Consider the following 25,050-nt stretch of genomic DNA (forward strand, 5'->3'; position numbering starts at 1 on the left):
TAATGGAAATGCTTAAAAAAAAACATCTTTATTGGGAAGGAAATGTATTCCGTTATATTTGTTAATATAATACTACAGTATAAAGAATGTATTTTATTGTATTATATTTTATAATTATATTTAGTGTAGTATTAATACATATAAGTGAATCATTTTCTTCCACATAAAAATCATATTTGCCATGCCCATCTATCTAATTGGGATGCCAATTAAAACACCATCACATTCATTGTCATTTCTGGTGTGGGTAATAGACTGGAACAATGTTTATAATGGAAAACAAATATTGCATATGAAGAAATGTTGAATATGAAGAAATAAAAGATTTGATACAAATGTAATTATTGGGTTATTACATTCATAAAAGGAAATATATTCTGAGGTTGTATGGATGTGATTTTTGACATTTTTAATAGTATTGTCAATGGGTTTTTATAGACATCTTACAATAGAGGGGACAATAGAGGGTCCACAGCCAAAGGCTAATGCTTATTTGGGGAGCCTTGACATGGAAAAGTTTGGGAACCCCACTAGGCTACTTTGTAGTATGTCTGTGCTTTTTCGTGATCTAACCCCAAGGCACTACTAGCGGAAATGGAGGATTTGAGGCCAAAACACTTTTCTGAACTTGACCTATGTTTACTAAAGCCAATTGGATTTTTTAAAATATCTTTATTTTAATTTCTAGGAAGTCCAAGAATCGAGATATAACCTCCAAAAATTAACAAGCGAAAATTACAGCCACCAAAACTGGGTACATAGCCCCCTCCTTCCCCACCCACTGATTCAATCTGAATGAAGATGACAAAACGTAAGTATATTTGTTAACAGGGTTTGTATTCAAACAACACAATTAATACAGTAGCCTGATTCTAAGTCCAAGGTTGCCCTTAGACAAAGCAAAATAAATACATCAATCAGACCAAAGTACAAATGGAAAAGTGTCTTTATCAGCCATCAGCTGGCTCAATATGCACCAGACAATACTGTATGCCCATGTGTGCCACGCCCATGTGGTACGAGTGTTCAGCACAAGAGATCTTCAACGCCGCCTGAACGCGCGGGATATTCTCCATGCGTTGGGCTCCTCGTAACGGTTGTAGAGAGGTTCCAGTTTCTGTTGTTTCTTCTGCCTGCTGAGGCGCGTGGGGTCGGCAACTCTGTAGAAAGCTGGTGCAAACTCCACCAGCCAGCGAGGGTCGATGGTCGTCACCTCCCGCATGTACTCCTTGGTGGTCAGCACCAGCTCATGGTACACAAGCCTGCAGAAAAGGATAATGTTGAGAACACACATACGATTATTAATGATTATACAACGCAATATACAGGTCACGGTATCAAACGAATATGGATAGGAAACTGTGTTAATCAGCCACAGTCAATGATTGTGTTATGACAGAGCCAACCCCCTTCTCAAGATGTGTCTAGTCTCACGTCAGATAGATACGCCCATTTAATCGAACCCTGCAATACTGTCAATGGTGGACTCACCACTCTGGTTGACGGTTGAAGAGGGTGCTGGAAGGGTGAAGGTACACCACCTGCTGGTCGATCAGGGTGCGGTACCCCTCCTGAGGGTGCTTCCTGGCAGCGTTCCTGAAGTAACCGCTACAAATAGCTTTCTGGACCCGCAGTGCCGCTTTTCCACAAGACACCACATCCAACTTGTGTCTGGGGAAGGTTAAATGTTATCTGCGATTGGTTTCATAAACTGGGAATAACTTACATTATTAGTACAGTACACTTTTATAAGTGACCAATATTACATGATCGGCAATAAACTATAAAAGAGCCCCTACTTCTATATTACATAGTAGAAAATGTGGTCTTTGTTTTGTCCATTAAACACTTCTATCAATGTTATTACGCAATGTTTGTTTGAGAACACAAAGACAAGTTTTGATAGGGATTTTTTTTTTTTTTACTGAAAGAGCTCCAACGAATTGATGAAACACAGATGGATATACGCTACCTGTCCATGATGCTCATCATCTGCTTGCGGATGTCCTGGGCTCTCTTTAAAGAGCGGGCCTGGATGAAGTTCTCAAAACACCAGGGGTTGGCGAACTTGTTGTTCTTCCAGGAGTTGTACACAGCCAGCAGAGTGAGATGGTCTCCCTCAAGCTGGAAGAACTTGGCCTTCTTCTGGTCAGCCTGCGCTTGTTTGTCCTGCAAAAGCAAGGGTTTGTTGTTTTGCTCGTTTTTTGTTTCATCTCCGGCTTTCGGCTGAAATGTGTTCCAGTACTCCAGTACTCTGTGTTCCAGTGTTTTTCAACTTTACCATGTTGTTGCCATGGGAAAAAAAAAGAAGCTTTTATATCGTTTCTCCAACAAGGATTCCCTCCCTTGTTAGTCTGATCATGAATCAAGTAATTCAATAGCTAAGTAATCTAGTTAGCTTGATGCACTGCTGCCAGTGAAGGCTAGCAACAATTGCTGACCACTGTGTACATGTACTGTATATCATATGAAAACAATTCAGCTTTCATAACAAAAGATTATAAACTGCTGTGCGTAATTTAATAATGTGGTCACTGTAACTGTTGTGGTGTATAGTTACTAACCTTAGGTCTGTAAAAGATGTTCTGAACAGACAGCATGGAGACGATGGTGAGCATCTCTTCACTGCAGCTCAGATGGACGGACATGATCAACATCTTGCACAGCATGGGCTCCAGAGGGAACTCAGCCATCTGACGCACAAAGACAGAGATGCATCACAAAATTGACAGAGAATTCTACAGCACAGTTAACCCAACACAGACAGTATGCACAGGGAACTAATAGGTCGGTGAGCTTACACAATAAGTACCTAATACAAATAAGTTTGGAAAAATTGAAGATCAAACCAAATAGACTCATGTCATGACAATTCTATGACACTGGATTTTGATCAGCTATTATCTTCAAGTTAATTAATTTCGAGGCTCGTCGAGCATTATCAAAAAGCAACTGTGTGCAGTAGATTTTTCTGTCTTGGGAAAAGAATGGTACAGAATGGATGCACAGGATCATTTGAACAGCATTTTAAGAGTAAAGATTGATTTGACCATCAAATATAATACAAATATATACAGTTGCATCTCAAAAAATTTGAATATCGTAGAAAGGTTGTGTAATTTAATTCAAAAAGTGAAACTTTCATATATTCTAGATTCATTCCACATAAAGTGAAATATTTCAAGTCTTTTTTGTTTTAATTTAGATGATTATGGCTTACAGCTCATGAAAATCAAAAATCCAGAATCTCAAAATATTAGATTACATAAAACCAACCAAAAACATTATTTATAATACAGAAATGTCAAACTTCTGAAAAGTATGTTAATGTATGCACTTAATACTTGGTTGGGGCTCCTTTTGCACATAACTCTAACAGCAGGGGGCGTCGTGAAAAACATGCAGCGATCGTACGGCGAGAGAGCTCAGGGCGACTTTGAGAGGACGACGTCATGCTGCAGCTGGCCAATCTACTCCACACACACACACACACACACACACACACACACACACACACACACACACACACACACACACACACACACACACACAGCTCTGCTCTGTTTCATTCTCGTCTCTTCTTATTTCTTCTCGTCTCCTCTCTTCAGCGTTTGAAAAACATTGTTTCCTGCTTCGCTCGCACACATGCTTGTTTTGAAGGGGAGAGGGCAGAAAGGGGGGTGAAGTGAGACCCGCCCACATCGCCATACTAGAGCTGCACTACATGCAGCGGCCACTACGCCTCGCCGGAGTCTGTCTGAATCTAGCCTTAAAGGAGAATTCAGTTTTTTTACACCCCAGACCTTATTTCCAGCTTAAAATATGATGTTTTACTCACCCAAATAACTTCGGTTTCATTCGGATGCCTATAGAAGATATTTCGCTCCGAGTACACTCCTCAAACAGGCTATAACGGGCGCAAACGGGGCAAGCTGCATGCGCTCTGTAAATAACACTTTTTCTGTCACGCCGCGGTCCAATTCCTCATTATATGATCCATAAATACATGTGAGGCTGTTTGTACGCCTCCGGGCTGTTCTGGTCTCCTCATACGGGGTCTGTGAACCGTGAGAGTTACAGCGTCCACATGAACACCACCAATCACCATTTATTCTCGGCCGTGCAGCGGCTTGTACGTCCTGCTGTTCCTCTCTCTCTCTCTCTCTCTCCTCGTCTGCTCTTCAATTTCGGCCAACTCTTCAAGCGTATACTCTGGCTCAAATCGATAAGGGCGGCCATCGTATTCAAAGTCATCATCCATATCCTCGAAATCAGACAAATATTCTGCCATTTTTCACAAAATCTTCCAGTTGTTGTAAACAAGACAATAGTTGCGAGGGAATGGCTCCTGTGCGCAGCTAACTTCAGAGCAGCCGGTGTGGAAACTCTCACGAGACTTGAACGGGACGAGCGAGATTTGGATTCACAGACCCCGTATGAGGAGACCAGAACAGCCCGGAGGTACAAACCTGGTACAAACAGCCTCACGTGTATTTATGGATCATATAATGAGGATATGGACCGCGGCGTGACAGAAAAAGTGTTATTTACAGAGCGCATGCAGCTTGCCCCGTTTGCGCCCGTTATAGCCTGTTTGAGGAGTGTACTCGGAGTGAAATATCTTCTATGGGCATCCGAATTAAACCAAAGTTATTTGGGTGAGTAAAACATCATATTTTAACACATTCACTGCCAACAACGTGTAAACACGTTTTCAGAATCCAGCTGTTGACTGCCAACAACGTGTAAACACGTCCTTGGCATCGATTTTTTTTTTTTGACGGTGGGTTGTGCATCTAACCCTTTTACATATCTTATATAAGTATTGGACGTGTACAACGTGTACAACCCATTCCACCGACCCACTAAGTGGCAACAGTGCTCTCCTGACTAGAGGAAGGCAAGCATTTTTTTAACTTGTCACGCCATTCTCACCCCAGCCATTCTCATGAAAATGGATGGGGGAAAACGCTTTCATTTTCGCGCTGATTGCTGGCGATGCGGGATTGCAAATTTACATAATAGATTACAGATGTAACACACTTTGAAACACGCAGCATAAATATGACCAGAATCGCAAAAGCTTCTCTCAACCAAAACTCCAAGAAGCGAGCGAGTCCATGCCGACTTCCTCAAACAGCGGCCGTGCAGACAGGCACAGGACAGCAGCAAAGCACTGACTGGTGACAAGCTTGTCCGCCCACGGAGGGAGGAGTTGAAGCAACTCTCCCTCTCGCTCTCTCCCTCTCTCTCTCTCTCTCTCTCGCTCTCTCTCTCTCCCTCCCTCCCTCTCTCTCTCTCTCTCCCTCTCCCCCTCTCACTAGGATTAAACCTAGTGCGTCTCCCTCCCGAGAGGGAGGGAGAGAGAGAGAGAGGGAGGGAGAGCGAGAGGGAGGGAGAGAGAGAGAGAGAGAGAGAGAGAGAGAGGGAGGGAGAGCGAGAGGGAGGGAGAGAGAGAGAGAGAGCGAGAGGGGGAGGGAGAGAGAGAGAGAGAGAGCCAAAAATGAATGGTTAAAGTGACTGTTCTATCCAATTTCACAAAAAGCCGTTTATCTCTGAATATTTTTTCTGACGCTAAAACCATGCTGTATTCAACTGCTAATGCTTACATAACTACTAACTCTACAAACTAACTCTTTTAGACAGAGAAAGTACACATTCTATTAGTACTTTTGAGATATTGTATGTTCACAAAGTCCAAGCTGAAACGAATCCTCGGCTCTTGTAAAATGAGCCAGAATCCTCAAAAAACGGCTTGGCAGAAGCTACCTACAGCAAAAAAAAACGGCTGGCAGTCAATGTGTTAAGCTGGAAATAAGGTCTGGGGTGTAAAAAAACGGATTTTTTTTTTTTTTTTTTTTTTTTAACCTTTACCTGACATTTTACATGGACTTATTTACATCCACTATACCTCTATGTCACTTTAAACGTATTTTACTTCGCACCTTATAATTAATAATTTGAAGATTCTCTTGCTGTCTGCTTCCTATTTTGCTATTGCTGTGATCGCTGTGCTGCATACTGCACATAGACAAATTCCTCATTTGCAACATGTTTACTCACGATGGCTATTAAAATAATCTTGAATCTTGAATCAAACACAGCTGTGTCAGCATCATATTGAATGATTATTTAACTGTTGTGTTGAACACACACATACAGTTATTGTGTTCCTCCCCTCCTTACCCTTCTCCCCAGCCGTGTGAGTAAGCCCTCATCGTCCAGAGCTCCCAGAGTGTAGAGCTGCTCCATGGCGATGATCAGAGTCTCCATGGGGGGAGCGTCCATGAAGTCAAATGCCAAGAGGTCATTAATACCCATGGCCTGGGGAAACAATGAGAGAAAAGTCAAGTAAAAATATCACTCGATTTTTGTCAACTAATAACTGAGATTCAAAGTCACACATACTGTTTAGGTTCAAAATGTCTTGTTTTTTCTCTATGATCTTATCTAAAGCACATACCTTCAGAGACAGCACAGTGCTGGCCAAGTTAGTTCTCTGGATCTCCGGCACGTTGGTTGTCAGCATCTCATCTCGGTAGGCTCTCTCTGTGTAGAGCCGGTAACATTTCCCTGGGCCTGTTCTGCCAGCTCGACCAGACCTTTGCTTAGCCTGGGCCTGCAAAAGCAACAACAACAACAACAACAGAAGGTTTAGGAAAGCCATGTTCGGGTATCATTGCATTCTGGGTTTTCAATTCCGATCTGGGTTTTGAAGACATGCAAGTTACAATGGATGGCAAAAGTGAAATGTTTAATTTCATAATGATAAGGATTCTGTTCAAACGGATGACCTGTGATATTGGGGTCACCACAAGCTGGTCGATGCCGGTCTTGGAATTATACACAATCTGCTTGACAAAGCCGGGGTCCACCACATAGTAGACTCCATCGATGGTTAAAGATGTCTCGGCAATGTTTGTGGCAATGATGACCTGGTGGTGAGCAGATGAAATAGAAGTGAGAGAATAAAAAATAAATAATAAAATCAGCAGAAATAAAATGTAGATATACAGTAAATATGGTGGGGCAAATGACACATATCTATTCTGTGCTGATATATGGGTATACATACATATCAGGTTTAAGGCATCAAAGGGTAACTATGGCCTATTTGGAGAGAAAATTATGTGAAAATGTAATACATTTATGAGGTCGCATGGTATATATTGTGCTGTCATTCACCAAAGATTGGCATTTGGGGGGGGGGGGGGGGGAGAATACATTTTAGAATTAGGATGGAATTTGAAGTGTAAGAACTGGTATTAATGTGTCAAAACTTTCCAACAATACACAGCGCTGATTTTCTTCTGCGTTTTCCGTTACCTTTCTGCTGCCTATGGGTGCAGGGTCAAAGATACGTGTTTGCATTTCGCTGGGCAGCGCAGAATAGACGGGCAGGATGATGAGTTCAGGGACATCAGGCCCCAGTGACTTCATCCTGTCGTACAGGATCTCACATGAGGTGTCGATCTCCTCCTGACCCGTCAGAAAGACCAGGACGTCACCTGGACAAAGACAACGGACAAGGAGAGAAGAGGTGTTTACATCTTAATAAGGAAGGCTGGTCCAACTTCAGAAATGCACAACAGCCACTGTCCTTGAGAGGAAATCAGACTATGTTTCTCAACACAACTACATCTAAGTATCTTAAAAAAAACTTGGTTCCATTATTTGTCCTTGAAATTCAAGATGCCAGAGGGGAACCCACTGACACCTAAACAAATCAATCAATCAATCAATCAATCAATCAATCAATCAATCAATCAATCAATCAAAAGCCACCATAATGTACCTGGAGGCTCAGTCAGATGGATCTGCATGACAGTGATGAGAGCGGCATCCAGATAGTCTGTCTCAGGTTCTTTGCAGTAGAGAACCTCCACTGGGAAAGTTCTTCCTGGGATGGTGAAGATGGGAGCCTCGAAGAAGTACTGAGAGAATTTGACAGCGTCCAGTGTAGCGGAAGAGACGATCAGCTTCATATCCTTGCGTTTCCGTATTGTCTAAAAAAAAAAAGGCAAAGATATGCAGGTGTGTCTTGTTGTGAAAACAATAGCGCCCCCATCTGGCAGATTCAGGTTAGGTAATAATATATGAAACCAAGTATATGAAATCAGCATCACTACATATTGTCAGTATAGAAGAATGCAATTTACTTTCTTTAAAATACTAGGCACTTTTTTTTTAATTCAATAAAACCCTTCAATACCTTCTTGAGGAGGCCAAACAGCACATCTGTGTGAATTGTTCTCTCGTGGGCCTCGTCCAGCATAATGAGGGAGTACTGACTCATGTCTGGGTCCAAGAGACACTCCCTCTGGAGCATACCATGGGTCATGTACTTGATCACCGTCTCCGTGCTGGTGCAGTCCTCAAAACGAATGGTGTAGCCCACCTCAAATCCACAAAGGGGGAAGAAACAGGTAAGGAATCACAGTGCCTGTGAGTCAGAGAGGAGGAATCTAAGGTGAAAACTTTCATGATACGCAAGTTGGAGGATATGTGTTTGACGCCGGCAGGCCCAAAGCCCCCAGTGACCTCAGTACTTCACTTCATTCAGTTATGTTTATGGGGCTGACTGATTTTATCTGGCATAATAGAAAAACTAAAACATTTGGATTTGGATTGCTGAAGTGTAACCACCCCTCCATTTTCCACTCCACACAGGCTAAAGTAGAGCTTTTCAATGACACTGTGGGCCTCCCGTCGACCCTCGGACAAACCTGGAAGACCCCCCCCCCCCTGGGGGGGCCCGCCTCCCACTTTGAAAACCTCTGGGCTAAAGCAAATACTCAAATATTCAGCGTAACTGAGAGACTTCAATTAATTGTTGACTAGGGGGCACTTTACACGAGGACGGTTTCCTATGGAAACGGGGAATTATTTTATCGTTAGTGCCTCCCTTTTAGACGGCGACGGCGAATTCGCGCTTAGGAAACGACACATTTTAAAACCACCCTCCAGAGTGGAATTGTTTGAGACGCTTCCCGCTGAGCGGGGCTGAGCGCTCCATGTAATCACTGGAACGGCACATTTCAGAAACTCTGACGTGCCTGCACAGGCGACACACGCGATTACGCCATAGCCGTGCGCGAGTTGACAACCAAATAAAACGTCAGTATGAATGAAGTTTGGCAACATTCAGAATTAAGCTACACTGCGGCCAACTTCAGTTACATGTTCATAGCGTTACTGCTGCGAGGAGCCGATGGCTGTACCCGGTCGGCATTTAACGTTATAGTTACAAAGCACGTCGACAGTGTTTTCTCACTGCCAGTAGCAGTAGGGTGACAGATCACAGTCAGCACTCCCGGTCCTCGCTGCTCGTTAAAGATTTCCAATAGGCATTATTCTGATAAACTGGTCACATATATGTTACGTTCTCACCCGACAAATATTAAAACTTTAACAGTTTGGGTTTTTTTTTTAGCTTGAAAAAAGCTTTTTGGCAAGTCTAAATGACTGCGGAAAGTGTACTCTACTTCCGCGTTTAAAGCGAAATTACGTCATGCAGTAAGCGTCCTTGTATGGGCAAAGAATAAGGTGATCACACTGCCACCTAGCGACCTGGCATGTACATTACGGCGTTTTAAAAATTCAACAGCGCTCATGTAAACAGGGAGAAGGTGTGAAGGAAAAGGTGTGAAGGAAACGCTATTGTGTCGTTTCTTTCAGAAACTGTCCTCGTGTAAAGGGCCCCTAGAACTGTAATCTAGTAAGATGGGGGGGTAAAAGCTTACAGAGAGAGACACAAACTGGCCACAATGAAGTGAGAAAGCTGCTCTCACATCAGGAGAAAACAAACAACCTCACAAGATGATCTGGTACAGTTTGGGAAGGTCACTCACCTCCTGGCCCAGACAGCAGCCGTACTCTTCAGAAACTCTCTTGGCCACCGACATGGCCGCCACACGACGTGGCTGAGTACAGCCGATCTTCCCCCGGACGGTGTAGCCCGCCTCTGCCAGGTACTGGGTGATCTGCGTGGTCTTCCCCGAACCAGTTTCCCCGACTACAATCAAGATTTGATTATCATGGACAGCCTGTAAGAAGATAAAAGTGTCAGGGGGAAAAAAGTCAGACTTTCACAAGTCAGTCCCTCTCTCTCATTCATCTTTCATATTCTCCACCTTCTGTATCTAATAAAGCAGGAATGCCCCACACTAATAATCTCCTCGCTGCACAAACCTGAACGAGCTGCTCCTTGAGCTTGAAGATGGGCAGGGTCTCTCTCTGCTCCAAGATGGAAAGTTCTGTCTTCTTGCCATAGGACACCTGATTGCCTCCAAGGGCATATCGTTTCCACGCTGGCACATCAACAGGCATGGCACCAATGCCTCTCATATTGGCTGCAATCTGCCTTCCTTCATCTGTACAGATGATAAAGTTTTTTTTTTTTTTAATATTGTAGATATTTATTTTTAGTTTTCCTCAGTCTTCATCATTCCACTAGTGAGTTAGAACCAATGCGAGGTTTTGGCAGGATTCCCCTAAACTTCAAGGCAGCTGGATTCACGCCAGATCATGAGATCAGATCACAGGTTAGGATCCGCCCCCCCCACCCCCTTTTGTTTAATCATGATAACCAGCCATGATAATGAATGAAAAGCTCCTGTTGTACTGCATGATGAGTCAGAGCGAGACTGTGTCCCAGGCTGGAGAGAACTTCTTCATGCCATCATCTCTGATTCCACCTCAGGCCATGGGAGACACATACATAGTGCATTATGTCTCTGCCAGCCACTCTAAAAGCCAGATCATCATCTCCAGCCATGGCATGGTAATCCAAGGGGGAGTTACAGTGTAAGAGGTCTGGTAGACGGCAGCTAAGTTTCTTTTGTTTGTTTGTTTAGATTTTCACAAGTTTCTGAATCAACCTCAAGTGTTTTTGCCTTTTAATTAGCTTCTGGTCAACAAACGTTTGAGGCCGGAGGACTCAATTTTGTCTCAGTTGACAGCGGAAAATGCTCTGTGTGCCTACCTACAGTATGTGTGCTATACAATTTACTGAAGGGAATCAGAGATTTGCCTACATCTGAATTCACAGCCCTCATTCAAGTGTACAGTTGGCTAGAGAAGAGAACGTTTTCATTCATCATAGCCTTAGTAAAAAAAGGTGTCAAAATCATATCAGAAAATGTTGCAGGGCCTTACCTTATCTTTGACTTAAGGTCCTATGCATTGTAGGTGATGTCCAGAGATTGATGTGAGTTTATTATCTTATGTGTTTGTCACCACATCTCTGAAATGTTTGCACTATGCTGATCACCTAATGTTGTATAATGATTCATGTATAATTACCCCATAATATTTGTGTTATTTGATCTGTAATGTAGCCTCATGTGAACAAAAGAAAAACCAATAAAAACTTGGTCACAAAAAAAAAGAAAAGAAAATGTTGCAGGGCCTTACAGTCAGGCATGGGGTCTATCCAGTTCTTGTTGAGACCAGTAGGGATGGCATCCATCTCTTCGGCCCGAGCCTGCTGCTTCAGCTCTCTCCTCTCCTTGGCCAGAGCGCTCTGCATCATGGCTGCTTGGGACAGAGAGCCATCGGGATTCTGACGGACAAAATTATACAATGAAAAGAGGAGAGAGAGAGAGAGAGAGAGAGAGAGAGAGAGAGAGAGAGAGAGAGAGAGAGAGAGAGAGAGAGAGAGAGAGAGAGAGAGAGAGAGAGAGAGAGAGAGAGAGAGAGAGAGAGAGAGAGAGAGAGAGAGAGAGAGAGAGAGAGAGAGAGAGAGAGAGAGAGAGAGAGAGAGAGAGAGAGTGCAAAAAGCCGTTAGATGCCTAGAACTATTTCCAGTGATCCATTCCTACATTTGAACGGCAATAAAAAAACACAGACATATTGGAAGAAAATAGTAATTTTCCTTTTTAGAGCACGGACATACCTTTACTATTTTGACTGGGCTCATGTTCATGGTAAACTTAGTCTGTCCCCTCAGGAACGGTGCCTCTTCTTCAACCAGATCAATCTCCATGTCCTCATCTGTTGACAGCATAGTTAGAGGTATTATCATCTGTTTGCATGCAGTATAATAATCATTTTGCAAAAATATTTTATTATTATTATTATTATTGTGATTATTGCGGGGGGGGGTTACCCTCTTCGTCATCGATGTTGGGGAGGATCCCTGTCTCTTCGTCAAATTCTGGGAACTCTTCTTTAGGAAGAACATTTGCCGCAATCATCTGAATGGGGAAAAAGTTGCTTGATGTAAATGGAACAGTGTAAAAAAAACTGTCAAGGAAGATTTTGCCTTGCGCTCGGTTCACACAGGGCGCTACTCAGAAGCAGCGCTGAAGCAAGCGCTTCACGGAAGCTTCAAGCACGAGCTTTGCCCCTTCACACCGGAAGCACTCTCTTTTCCTCAGCACCTCGCTCAGCGCTGCCCTCCCCCCGCTCACAACTTACATTGACTTCATACCTGGCAGCAGTGCACTGCATGCTTGAAAAATAGAACAGAAGCTGAAACTACCGCTCAGGCGTGCGCGCAGTGTAGCTTCGGCATGGCGTGCGTCTGGTGTGATCGGTCTTGCCTGTTAACAAGACGCCGAGATGAAACTGCCTCCGCGCTGCGTAGCTTCAGCGTGGCTTCGGCATATGATGTGAACCAGGGCTAAGGACTTAAAAATGTAAAGCTTCTGTTTTGCATCTCTGTGTGCATGTCTGGTATGAATACCTGTTTGATTTCCCATTTCTCCAGGTCTGTTATCTTGGAGAGTCTTTTGCGCTCTGTGGGGTCTTCCTCCAACTCTTGCAGGCTGGGGACGACGGGGCGGTCTGGGTTCCTGGCTTCCTCTCCTAGCCCAAACAGGTCCATGTTCCTCCTCCTGTTGGGGTTCAGGTCCTCCCCCGTCTCCTGGTCTACATCCTGGTAAGACATAGACAAGTGAGATTGAAGATTTCCTGTTGACACCCGAGAAGCCAGTGGCCATAGTGGATCTGGATTTGGCAAATCCAGATCCACTATGTCTTCTGGGAGAGAGTTGCCAACACTGCTTTGAATTACCGTTACTAGTGCAGGCGCATCAGCAGATTCAACAGTTGTCATTGACTAAAACTAGACTAAAATGTGAACAGTTTCCGTTGACTAAAACTAGACTAAAATACTTATGGTTTTATTTGACTTATGCCTACCCCACCCTACAGGATTTTCAAATCCTTGAAGATTATAAAAATCTTGAGAGCCCACACACTACAGGACAGAGAGAGCCGATTTTTTAACATTTCATTCTTGGGACACAGACACAATCGCGTCTGTTCAAACGCAACCCCACACACTAGAAGATTATGCCGAAGATTCACCTTGGAAGCAGGGCTCGACGTTAACTTTTAAAATGCCTATTCAGTGTGCGCACCGGGTGTAGTAGCCTAGTAGTAATAATGATAATAATAATAATAATAATAATAATACATTTGTGTCATTTCGTTTTCTAAACAAATCTTATTTTTTGTTTTTATAATGCATTTGCACTGAAAGGATTTGTTTAACTAATATTTGCGCAGACAGGGGTGTAGGCCTACTGTGCACGGCCAGGCGAAAACCGTCTGCACAGGTGCCTTGTGGAGGGGCGCGTCTGCTGATTTGACTCACTTATCCGTGCGGACCCTCGCCGATGCGGGAAGCATATGAGACCTAAGCGCTTGTTGTAGGCTACATGCTTTGCAGTATAGCATTAGTTTTCAGTCCCGTTCAAAGACGCACGGGTATTTCACCTCGATGACAATTTCCTCGTTCTTTGTTTCTGTGCGGGGCTGCGGGCGGACACGGACCAGATTATTTTGCGAAAAACTGTAATGGAAACGCAGCTACTACTGGCTCTCTGCTCAAGATGCAATCGCCTGTCGGGTTGTAAATATCTAACATGTTAGATATGCCCGATTCACAATCGGGAAGAGGCAGTCTTCCCGATTGTGAATCTTTGAACCCCACACACTACAGGATCATTTGGGAAGATTATCTGCCCGACGCGCCTCAAATCGGAAGCACCCCCGAGAAAATCGGGAGGGGGGAATCTTGGCCATAATCTTGCAAATTATCCTGTAGTGTGGGGTAGGCATAAAATGCTCAAACTTTTAGTCGACTAAAACTTGACTAAATAAAAACAGGATGAGGTTGACTAAATATGATACGGACTAACAAGGACATTCAACACGGGACTAAGACTAAAACTAAATAAAAAAAATAGCTGTTTCCACAATCGTCTGAAAGTGGAAATTCCTCTCAGCTCACTGAAAAGGCCGTTTTCAACAAGCAAGGTTTGTGACGTCACGATTCGAATCCTGGAGCCAATCCCTGTCCAGTATTCAGCATTTAAAGCCCCAACACATTCTCACTCCCAACTCGTCATATACTGCAGACCGGTCAGGAACCCTTGTTGTCACTTTGTCACGAGTGAGAATGTGTTGAAAGCCCGTGTTGTAAGCTGTGATTGGCTAGTTATGTTCTAGATAACCATGATTGGTTGCTTTGGATTTTCAAATGAGGGAGAAGGAGAGGAGGTCATTTTAAGGGGTTTAAAGCAGCTACGAGCAACTTCTTTGATTGTTATTAAACAGTATAATTACAATATTGATGCATCACATCTTACCTATAATAGTAGTTGAGACCAAAGCCGTGTGAATTGGAGATTGCTCCCTTGGATGATTATTAAGTCTGTGTCTGTCTAAACTCGCGTCAACAGGGGGCTCTCTCTCTCTCCTTACCGCCGGCCCGGCTACCCAAAAGTGAAACCCGGAAGTGAAACGCAGCTGCCTGCCTCGCCGTTTGCGCTGCCTAGCAACATAACATAAACAATGTGAACGCCACGCATACTCTCGCGAACATCTCTCGTTATATTCTAACAGGTTTTTTGGAAGTTATTTTGTGGTTATGGCCGAAGTGGCTGCTGCAAACCGTTTCATTTCACTTCCTGATCTTCCCTGGCCACAGACAGCCTACACTGGCCGATTCACTCGGGGCTCAAGCGAGACTAATCTGCGTTGGTCTCGTCGACTATTAGAGGTAAGATGTGATGCATTGATATTAAATTTATACTGTTTAATAACAATCGAAAAAGTTGCTCGTAGCTGCTTTAACAAAATAATTAAAAAAAATGGTTGGAAAAACCATTATTCAAAGTAGAGTATTTTATACACATCTTGAAACATGACTTTAGGGGGTCTTTAAATTAAAATTAACCAGTTGGTTTTGGTTTTTACTGCATCAGCGTAGGCTAAATTGTAAATCAAAGAAAAATATATTAAAGAACTTTCTTTTAATTTGCTATGATTGTCTAACATTTGGGGTAAAATACATGTAACACTAATTCATTTGCTACCCCCAAACAGTTAAAAACACAAAGAATACTTTTTTTTTTATAATATGCAAGAGGTTCCAATTAACCATTTCACAGATGTGTGACAGGTGGGTATCAAATGCTGATCACCATTATTAGTGTTGTATATTCATAAAATGATTTCATGGCACAGTTGCCCCACCCATTCTTTGTTCAGTTTTTCAGACAGTTGGGGGAGAAAGATGAGGAAAAGAGCAGTCACCAAACTGCAACATTTCAACAATTTACAACCGTTTCTGCCTTCGAATATGGACTTAAAAAACCCCGAAAACCAGCTCTTCTTACACAATATTACACAGTATGACATCCACAGTTGATGTTCTCACCTTCATGCTAAGGCTGGCCTTGGTCCCAGTGAATGACAGCACCTTCACCTTCACCTTTTGGCCCTTGTTGACCACATCAGACATGTTGGCTATACGACCTTCTTTGCGTAGCTCTGAGATGTGCACCAGGCCTTCCCAGCGCTTTCTGCAAAGACATCCTTCACAGTTACACCAGAGGCTTACAGAAGGAGAAGCTCCAAGACACTCAAAACATTGTAGTCAAATACAGGCAAAAACCACATCTGAAGGCAACATAACACAATGTCATTTGCTGGATGTTTTCATCCAAAGTGCTATATGGTAAGAAGAATCTCGCTTCTGCAATGGAAATAAATGAAGTGATGCATCCAAATAAGTTGAATCCTGAAAGAAAATATATTTCTTCACAGTAAAAGGTGGAAAGAACAGTTATAGTGAGCAGGTTGTGCGTTTGTTTTAATGAATGTGTCTACCCGACAGCTAGTCTAGACATACGCACATGACACTATGTCTTGTATGAGGCCATCACGCACTGACCTCAGTCCCTCTAGCTGAACAAAACAGCCAAACTGCATAATGCTGCTGATTTTGCCGTTGTAGATGTCGCCCACAACAGGCTCGTCTGGCGGCGGCCGGTCAACGTGTCTGTCGTGCCAGCGGTTAGAGTCTCTGTGGTCATTGTTGTTGTTGCCGTTGTCGTTGTTGTCGTTGTTGTCGTTGTTGCTGTCCCTGCGCGGGCTGGGTGTGCGGTCACTCCAGCGGGACACCCGCTTCCTTCTGCGCTTGTGGTTTGTTTCCCCGTCGCGTTCCCTCGATCTGGAGCGGGAACGAGACCAGCGACGTCCACTTTCTCTGTCTCGACTCGTGTCGTTCTGCTGATCCTTGTCCCACCTGGGGAGCAAACGGGAACAAGCTCAGTCAAATGATCATCAAACTCTGTTTACAATGCAAGTTACATTGCAAACAGAGTTACATTATGTAACTTAAAACCATATACAGTATACAGTACAGTATACGACCCCTCCCCAATTCTAGATATCAATTTGTGTGACAAATCTCCACCCATCTTTTGTACCTGTTGTCAGAGCTCGTTCCACTGACACTAGGCATAAGCATCTCCAGCTCTTTCATGGCAGCTGCTGCGACCTGCTCATCATTTTTATCTGGACAGCGTGGTGGAATCTGATGGACAGGTGAGACCGCCATTAAAATAGCTCCATACATACTTAGAATTGCAGTTGCTAACTCCCTAGTTAGTCCATATTATCTCTCATTGTGTCCAAATCTGAATAGCTTAAATTGGAAAATACAATATTATTATTAGAATTATTCTTGGCATTGGCAACCATGAAGTGACATAGTCAGCTTAGTTTTCATAGTACAAACTGACACACAAGGTACAGGGACATCACATACACATGTGGCTTTCCTCAGCAAAGGCACAGGCTGAAACGTGTCTCTTCGTTGTACGGCTGCTGTGCAGATTCAAGACTTTTGAAACTCGATCTGTGAGTGCTGCCAGTTTTAGCGGACTCTTCATGCTCTATTGGGCCGGTGTTGTGCCAAAAACTGATTTGCTGCCAGAAACTGATTTCGCTCCGTGGGACCACACACTCTACCCACCCAGGTGAGCCCCATGGCCGGCCCCCACCACCCAGCCTGCCTACCCGGCCCAGCTCCCATCTTCTCCGGGAAGACCACCTCCAGGGGAGACCCCTACCCCCAGGACCCGGCGCACACCCCACACTTAAGCACCCCTCCCCGCCCCCCGGGCTACACACAGGCTCCCGCCCCGCAAGGCGGACCCTCGTTCCCCTGGTAATCCAATTCAAAGCGCAAATCACTTTTTGGCACAGGGGGTCTTCCCCGGAGGTGGTCTCTCACAGGGTGGGTAGAGGCAGCGATGTGCGTGGTCCCACGGAGCGAAAGCAGTTTCTGGCAGCAAATCACTTTTTGGCACAACACCTGTTGGCACCCGATGTTTTTTCAGGCTGAGTTGAGCACACAGTTTCTTTGGACATCGCACACGCACACAGTATACACAGTATACATGTACTTAGTATACTGAAGCTTACCGTCCACACTGGATCATCTGGTTTACATAAAGCAGGGTATGTATCTTTCAGCTTGTCCTTCTCACTCTTTGGCTTGACCACTGGCTGATGTGCTGTCAGTTACCACCATAGAGAATAAATTATTTAACAGTACAGGATACATCAGCTGCTCTTATATTTAAGCTGGATATAATAAAATCGTACCATACCTTTACTTGTAGATGCTGACGGTCGCATAGTTTGAATAAGTCTGAGTAAATTACCAATAAGGGTATCCTGTAAAAGTAAATGTGGACTTTGAGTACATGCTGATACATTGCAAAGCTTGCCACAGCAAAACTTACAACTGTAGAGTAATGTTTGTTCACACTTACGGTGAAATCTGCTCCATTTTTTAACAGAATGGCTTTGAATTCCTCAAATGTTGGATGTTTCTCAGCAAGGTTGATGATAAATTCAGCTGCAAAATAGCAATTCGTGTTTTAGCTAAAGTTGCTAACGTTAGTTTAGTTTGATACAGTTTAACGTTACTCAACCTATGCTAATCATGAGGCTAGCTAACTGCTAATAGCAGTTGACGCTATCAAGCCATATCAAGTTCAGAAGGTAGCAGTTAAGGAAACGATGCTTCCATTCACATACCCAGATCTTTTTCGCTGAACCCCAGATGATTCTCCAACTCGGTGCACACCTTCGACACTAAAGATAAATATTCAAGACGTTCTAGCGCATCTAAACTAGACATTTTTCTTGTTTACGAGCTGACCAGGAAGTGTTTGTTTCTTCTTCGTGTTGGCTTGTCAACACAGCTCCAACCAAGTGTTTCAGTGCTGCTGCCCCCTACAGACCAACAGAGAAACAACACGATCTACAGCGAGGCCGTTCCTTGGACTGTGTGCCACTGCCACTTGTGATGTGTAAATCAGGATACAGTGGCTTAAGAGCAAGATAGGGTTAACTGAGGGTCCCTGTGTGCTATATGTTTACGTGTAATTGAACAAGGTGCGGTTATAAGTTATGTGCAATGTCATATCAATCATTGTTTATTCTGAATGGAGCAGCTATGATGCATGACAGAGAAATCAAACAACAAAGTTATATTGTACCGCATGTATTCTGTTTTGATTAAGTACACTGGGGTAAAAAATTAAACGGACTGATGTCAGTAATGGATCCTGAATATTTCATCCACAGAAACAAACCATGCCCATATAGTTCACCAGAAAATCGACAGCAGCCACAGAACTCCCGTCTTTGAGGACACATTTTATTAATGTTCACTAATGCTCCTTAATGTTCAATAATTCCACTTGTAAGTACAGTTAAGCAACCTCAGAGAGCTACACTTTAGACAAGACTAGTGAATGGTCCCAATTATAGTACAAAACATATAAAACATGTATTGTTTCAATTCACTACTAAAACATTGACTAGTCAAATGGCATCAAGGCCCCATTACAATTTATGTTGATGTTACCAAACAGGTCCTTAAGTCAATATAAATAGTTCACGGTTTTGTTATGTATAATCTCCTAGTCCTCACAGAAGATTAATCCTAAATCCTTTGTCTCAAAGGACAGATGCTGAAGCTTTCTTCCCTGTCCTGGTTCAATGCTATGGCAAGTACAGTACATGGCTCTGGGTTTCCTAATCAAATGTATACTTGTGCAGACCTAATGTTACACTCGGTGCCAAGATGCTTTCTAGAAAACCAGTTCAAATCAAGGTTAATAGTTACTTTTTAAAACAAAATGACAGATGGGAACTGTTGAGAAAAAATAAAAATGTACAATATGCACAATTTCAATAGTAGCCGGAGTGAATACATAATTTCTAGAGTTGTGATGATACGGATTTCAGCCAGAAGCACCTGTTTCACATTTATAATGTCAAACGTATCAACGGCGTCTGAAGGCGCGAGATATCCTCCATGCATTGGGCTCCTCGTAACGGTTGTACAGAGGCTCGAGGCGCTGTTGTTTCTTCTGCTTGCTGAGGCGTGTGGGGTCAGACACTTTGAAAAAGGCTGGTGAAAACTCCACCAGCCAGCGAGGGTCGATGGTCGTCACCTCCCGCATGTACTCCTTGGTGGTCAGCACCAGCTCATGGTACACAACCCTGCAGACAAGTGAGGTAGAAAGTTTAAGGGTTGCGTTAACGATTTGAATTGCAGTTGCATACTTTTCCTTTGCCGGGCTTATTTTATTTTTTCACTTTCATCAAAAATGGCTTGTTAGCATTGTTAATGTCCCCACGCTGAAAGCAGAGCACAGCTACCTGCAAGTTTGCACACATCAGCTCTCATGAAGAAAATCAATGAAATCACGACCATGAGTATCAAATCACCAAATGATTATCAACTACTTTAAAGGACATATATTTCATGTGTGACTGCTAGGAGGTTGTATTGAGGTGCTACCGTACCACTCAGGCTGGCGGTTGAACAGGGCGCTGGAGGGGTGGATGTACACCACCTGCTGGTCTATGAGGGTCCGGTAGCCCTCCTGCGGGTCCTTTTTGGCTGCATTCCTGAAGAAGCCACTGCAGATCGCTTTCTGGACTCGAACTGTGGCTTTGCCACAAGACACCACATCCAGTTTGTGTCTGAGGAGAGAATAACATGTTAGATGTACGTGAGAAAAACCAACAGCTTTTAGTGTACTTTCACACATAGCTAACATTTAATCTACTTCACCTAACCTGCCACCCCCCCCACCCCCTGATTCTTCCCAATTATACTTGGCCAATTTATCCCCATGCTGCCCTACTGGCTGCCCCGGGCGTTGCTCCCCCCTCTACCGATCTGGGGAGAGCCGAGACTAGCATCATGCTTCGTCCGACACATGCGCAGTAGCCAGTCGCTTCTTTTCACCTGACAGGGGGAGCTTCACCGGCAGGACGTAGCACGTGGGATGATCACGCTATTCCCATTTCCCACCAGTTCCCTTTCACCCCGACCAGGCCCCCCGACCGACCAGAGGAGGCACTAGTGCAGCGACCAGGACACATGCCCCCAATCCGGCTTCCCACCCTCAGGCACAGCCAATTGTGCCTGTATGGACGCCCGAAGGAGCAGGAGGGAACACGTGGAGACGAACCTGCGACCCTCGTGTTGGTAAGCAGGGAATCTACCGCTACACTACCTGGACGCCATAACCTGCCATCTTTACATTATGAGTGAGTTGAATGCATCCTGGTCCAATCCCATTACAATCAGATCAGACGAGAAAAGGTTTAGATGCCAAGTACAATAAACATCAAGGACTTGGTGCTATCGGTTCATATTGACAGCTCAGATAGTAACAGTGCATCATTTGACACATGGTACAAGAACAACAGGACCTCACATACAGTGCAGGATGTGAGAGACAGGAAGCTATGCAGTTCACTCTACAGCAGGCCTATTCAACTGGCGGCCCACGGGCCGGATATGGCCCGTTTGAATTTTGATCCGGCCGGCCAGAGTTTGATTTAAAAAAAAAAAAAAAAAAAAAAAAAAAATTGGGTCGGGGACAAAGATCTATGACTGGCCCGGGAGAAGCTGTTTTATTTCATTTTTCCTTGTTTGTTACATTACAGTGTTTGATTTTCATCATAATCTGGTTTTCCATAATAATAATAAGTTCGTGAGTGTTTATGCCTGTGTTGCTGTCTGTTGTAGTGTAAAACGACTAAAGGGAGAGCAGGTGGTTACATGAAAGTGAGTGAGAAAAGGAGAAGATACTGAATAATGACATCACAACAGTATAATCCTAATGTTAATTTAAAATTAAATATTCTTCTAAATATGGATAAAAGTCCAAAAAACATCAGATTTTCTTCGACGCTGCCCGTCGAGATTCCATTCCTTACAGCACCCCCTACTTAATAATAGTTCCAGCATGGCTGCGAAAATGTGGTGGCGTGTTGTGTCAAGTGTACATATAATGGCTCGGGGAACGGTCCGGCCCCCGGCCCCTTAGGTTTCTGACAATGTGGCCCCCTGAACAATTTAGTTGAATAGCCCTGCTCTACAGGATGTGAGAGACAGGAAGCTATGCAGTTCACTCTACAAATACACACGCTTTGGAATTCAACAGCTCGTATTTGATGCCTGCTGTACCTGTCCATGATACCCAGCATCTGCTTGCGGATGTCCTGGGCTCTGCGCAGGGAGCGCGCCTGGATGAAGTTCTCGTAACACCAGGGGTTGGAGAACTTATTGTTCTTCCAGGAGTTGTAGACAGCCAGCAAGGTCAGGTGATCTCCCTCGGCCTGGTGGAACTTTGCCTTCTTCTGGTCGGCCAAGGCCTGTTTGTCCTTTATCACAGAATCAATCAATCAATCAATCAATCAATTTAAACAATTCATGTATGACTGGTAAAAACAATAACGACTAGATCATCTATAAGCTCAATACGTTTTTTTTGTTCCCCTTTCAAAGTGGATATAGAACAAAGAGGGAATATCCGCACTTCAGCTGACAAACTAAACCGGTGCCTCTCAGAAGACGGACTGAGTGAACATATATGAAAGATCATATATATGGATATAGAGCAATTTGGTTTCCATGGGCACTGTCAGGCACAGAAATACACTACCACTACCAACACAGCTCAAATACTCCCAACACTCATAATCTTTCTGACAGAACCCACAAAATGCATTTTTGCTCTGGTTCTTAAATGACAGCACACCATGTTCTTGGACAACTGCCTACTCAGGAGAAAAAGTCCTATATAATTAAGTCAAGTCATATAATGTACATGTATATATAATTACGTCACATAATGTAACTATAATGTCTTGGAGTAAGCATACCTTAGGTCTGTAGAAGACATTCTGAACAGACAGCATGGAGACGATGGTGAGCATCTCTTCACTGCAGCCCAGATGGACGGACATGATCAACATCTTACAAAGCATGGGCTCCAGAGGGAACTCAGCCATCTAGGAGACAGATGAACAGAGAGGGGAGAAGAAAAGGTACGGAAAGTGGGCAGGAGATCGAGAAACAAGCAAAAAAGCAATTTAGTATCAGGGGGATGTTATTTCATTCATTTCTGTTCATGTTTGACAGTTCTGTTGCAGAGATTTGACTAACTGAACACATGTTCCTCCCCTCCTTACCCTTCTCCCCAGCCGTGTGAGTAAGCCTTCATCGTCCAGAGCTCCCAGAGTGTAGAGCTGCTCCATGGCTGTGATCAGAGTCTCCATGGGGGGAGCGTCCATGAAGTCAAACGACAGCAGGTCATTGATGCCCATTGCCTGGGGAAGGGAATACAAATTTAACCTAAGTAGATGCTCTGCATGAAGACAGAGATGTCAGACACGGCCCGCAAGCGGGTCTCAAAAGGGGGGGGGGGGGGGGGTGCATCCAGGTAACAGCTGTGCTTTGGGTTAAGAGCGGGATAAAAGTAGTTGTAGTAAAAATCCCTCTGTGCAGCCTACAAGTCGCCACCAAGGGCTTTTAAAGATGCACAAAACAACGACCTGGGGGAGAACTCGAAACTGCTGCAACTCTTGGTGCGGACGTAACTGCAGCAAAACAGCATTAGAGAGGTGTTGTGACAGGTAAAGATATGTCTGTTACTTTACGCTGTCAACTTGATTAGCTCATTCTTTCAAATGAATAACACAGATAATCGAACGCAATATGTAATTATTGTTAATAGGTGTACGAACAGGAAACATGCTTTCTACAGTTTGGCTCTTCTGATTGGCTATTTGTTGCACTTCTCTCTTCTAGCTTACCGTAAATTCCGGACTATAAGCCGCGGCTTTTTTCCCGTTTTTTGGCCTTTTTTGGCCCCTGCGGCTTATATAACGGTGCGGCTTATCTATGGATTTTTTCCCCCCAAAAAAATCTCTCTTTTTAACACTCTTTCTAACTATAAATCCACTTCTGTTTTAATTCCCTCTCTTGCCCTCTTTTCACCACACCACGGACACTGTGTGCACTGTAAAAAAAACACAGGTGGTGTTGTGTTATGTTGTTTTGTTGAAATGTTAATAAATGGGAGCTTCCTCAAACAGCCATCTCTTTCCCGACAATCCCCTCTGTGCATGAATCCTTACATATGGTAATTAAACAGCAGACGAAGCAATCACCGCCATGAATGAGGAAATGACTCACCTGCTGGAGGCTGGAGATACATGGCTTGGGCTTAACTTTTACTCCGTGAAACACTATCGATTAAGTCCGACATCGCTCAGAGGTTTTGAGCAGCTTGAAAACAAGTTTGAAAACGTGCAGAAGTCCATCCACTCACTCACTAAAGAAAATAAGGCAACCGTGAACAGAGTTTCTAATGCGGAAAAGCGCATCAGCGCACTGGAGGACAAAAACAACACAGTGAGTCCGAAAATGGATAAAATGCAAAAACAAATCGAAACCCTGCACACGCAGGTTGATGACTTAATCAGCAGGAGTAAAAGAAATAACATTCGCCTGATCAATGTAAAAGAGGAGCTGAGATTGGTGACATGGACGCTTTCCTTGGCAAAATCCTGTGTTACATCCTGGACCTGAAGGAAGGCGAGAAACCACAGTGGACAGGGCACACCGGGCGCCTCGGCCACGTCCAGACCCCGGCCTGACACCGAGGGCCATCTTCATCCGCCTACTCCGCTGGCCCGACCGTCAACTCATCCTCCAGGCTGCGGGGAAGAAGCAGAAGGGTACGCGCTTTTTCGTCCGGCAGGACCTCTCCGCGTTGGTGCAACAGAAACGCGCAACATACAACAGCATCATCGAAAAGGTTAAAGTCAATGGATATCGCTTTGGCGTACTGTACCCAGCGAGACTCGTCATAACCATTGATGGACAGCGGCGGAACAAGAGCTCAAAGTGAAACTGCCGAATATCTTTTGAGTTGGACTGGTCAATAGTACTGTGAGTAACTAAAATAAAAAAATAAAAAACGGAATTCTCTCTTCTTTAGCACTCTTTCTAACTATAAATCCACTTCTGTTTTAATTTCCTCTCTTGCCCTCTTTTCACCACACCGCGGACACTGTGTGCACTGTAAAAAACAACACAGGTGGTGTTGTGTTATGTTGTTTTGTTGAAATGTTAATAAATGGGAGCTTCCTCAAACAGCCATCTCTTTCCCGACAATCCCCTCTGTGCATGAACCCTTACATATGGTAATTAAACATTAAAACACAATAAAAATAAAAATAAACATTAAAACACCCGCGGCTTATAGTCCGGTGTGGCTTATATAAGAAAAAAATAGTCAACTTTGCAGGTGCGGCTTATACACCGGTGCGGCTTATAGTCCGGAATTTACGGTACTTGAGATGTATTCTTGTCAATATGTCGCATTCTGTTTGTTGCAGTTTTCTCTTGTGCTTTATGTA

General features: G+C 43.8%; 1 protein-coding gene across 2 annotated transcripts in view; it reads right to left on the bottom strand.

Moving 5' to 3' along the window:
* Positions 1 to 330: 330 nt before the first annotated feature.
* The window catches only part of dhx8 (DEAH (Asp-Glu-Ala-His) box polypeptide 8), a 41,720-nt gene continuing 17,000 nt past the window's right edge, over positions 331 to 25,050 (bottom strand). The window contains exons 1-23 of one of the 2 annotated variants that reach the window (XM_083634590.1): positions 18,349 to 18,485; positions 18,081 to 18,166; positions 17,916 to 17,982; positions 17,728 to 17,819; positions 16,728 to 16,834; positions 16,190 to 16,543; positions 15,674 to 15,818; positions 12,689 to 12,880; positions 12,110 to 12,197; positions 11,897 to 11,994; positions 11,416 to 11,563; positions 10,192 to 10,373; positions 9,852 to 10,046; positions 8,213 to 8,398; positions 7,796 to 8,006; positions 7,327 to 7,508; positions 6,795 to 6,935; positions 6,464 to 6,619; positions 6,187 to 6,324; positions 2,565 to 2,693; positions 1,973 to 2,169; positions 1,492 to 1,671; positions 331 to 1,262 (exon numbers count right to left, since the gene is read on the bottom strand). In XM_083634590.1, coding sequence (XP_083490716.1) covers positions 1,043 to 1,262; positions 1,492 to 1,671; positions 1,973 to 2,169; positions 2,565 to 2,693; positions 6,187 to 6,324; positions 6,464 to 6,619; positions 6,795 to 6,935; positions 7,327 to 7,508; positions 7,796 to 8,006; positions 8,213 to 8,398; positions 9,852 to 10,046; positions 10,192 to 10,373; positions 11,416 to 11,563; positions 11,897 to 11,994; positions 12,110 to 12,197; positions 12,689 to 12,880; positions 15,674 to 15,818; positions 16,190 to 16,543; positions 16,728 to 16,834; positions 17,728 to 17,819; positions 17,916 to 17,982; positions 18,081 to 18,166; positions 18,349 to 18,451 — 3,597 coding nt within the window. In that variant the 5' untranslated portion in view covers positions 18,452 to 18,485 and the 3' untranslated portion in view covers positions 331 to 1,042. Of the gene's footprint in view, positions 1,263 to 1,491; positions 1,672 to 1,972; positions 2,170 to 2,564; positions 2,694 to 6,186; positions 6,325 to 6,463; positions 6,620 to 6,794; positions 6,936 to 7,326; positions 7,509 to 7,795; positions 8,007 to 8,212; positions 8,399 to 9,851; positions 10,047 to 10,191; positions 10,374 to 11,415; positions 11,564 to 11,896; positions 11,995 to 12,109; positions 12,198 to 12,688; positions 12,881 to 15,673; positions 15,819 to 16,189; positions 16,544 to 16,727; positions 16,835 to 17,727; positions 17,820 to 17,915; positions 17,983 to 18,080; positions 18,167 to 18,348; positions 19,825 to 20,130; positions 20,311 to 21,808; positions 22,006 to 22,506; positions 22,636 to 22,815; positions 22,954 to 25,050 lie in introns of those variants that run through there. The other variant, XM_083634589.1, reaches the window with a different exon arrangement.

This window comes from Poromitra crassiceps (assembly GCF_964638095.1).
Source record: "Poromitra crassiceps genome assembly, chromosome: 4".
Classification (NCBI taxonomy): domain Eukaryota; kingdom Metazoa; phylum Chordata; class Actinopteri; order Beryciformes; family Melamphaidae; genus Poromitra; species Poromitra crassiceps.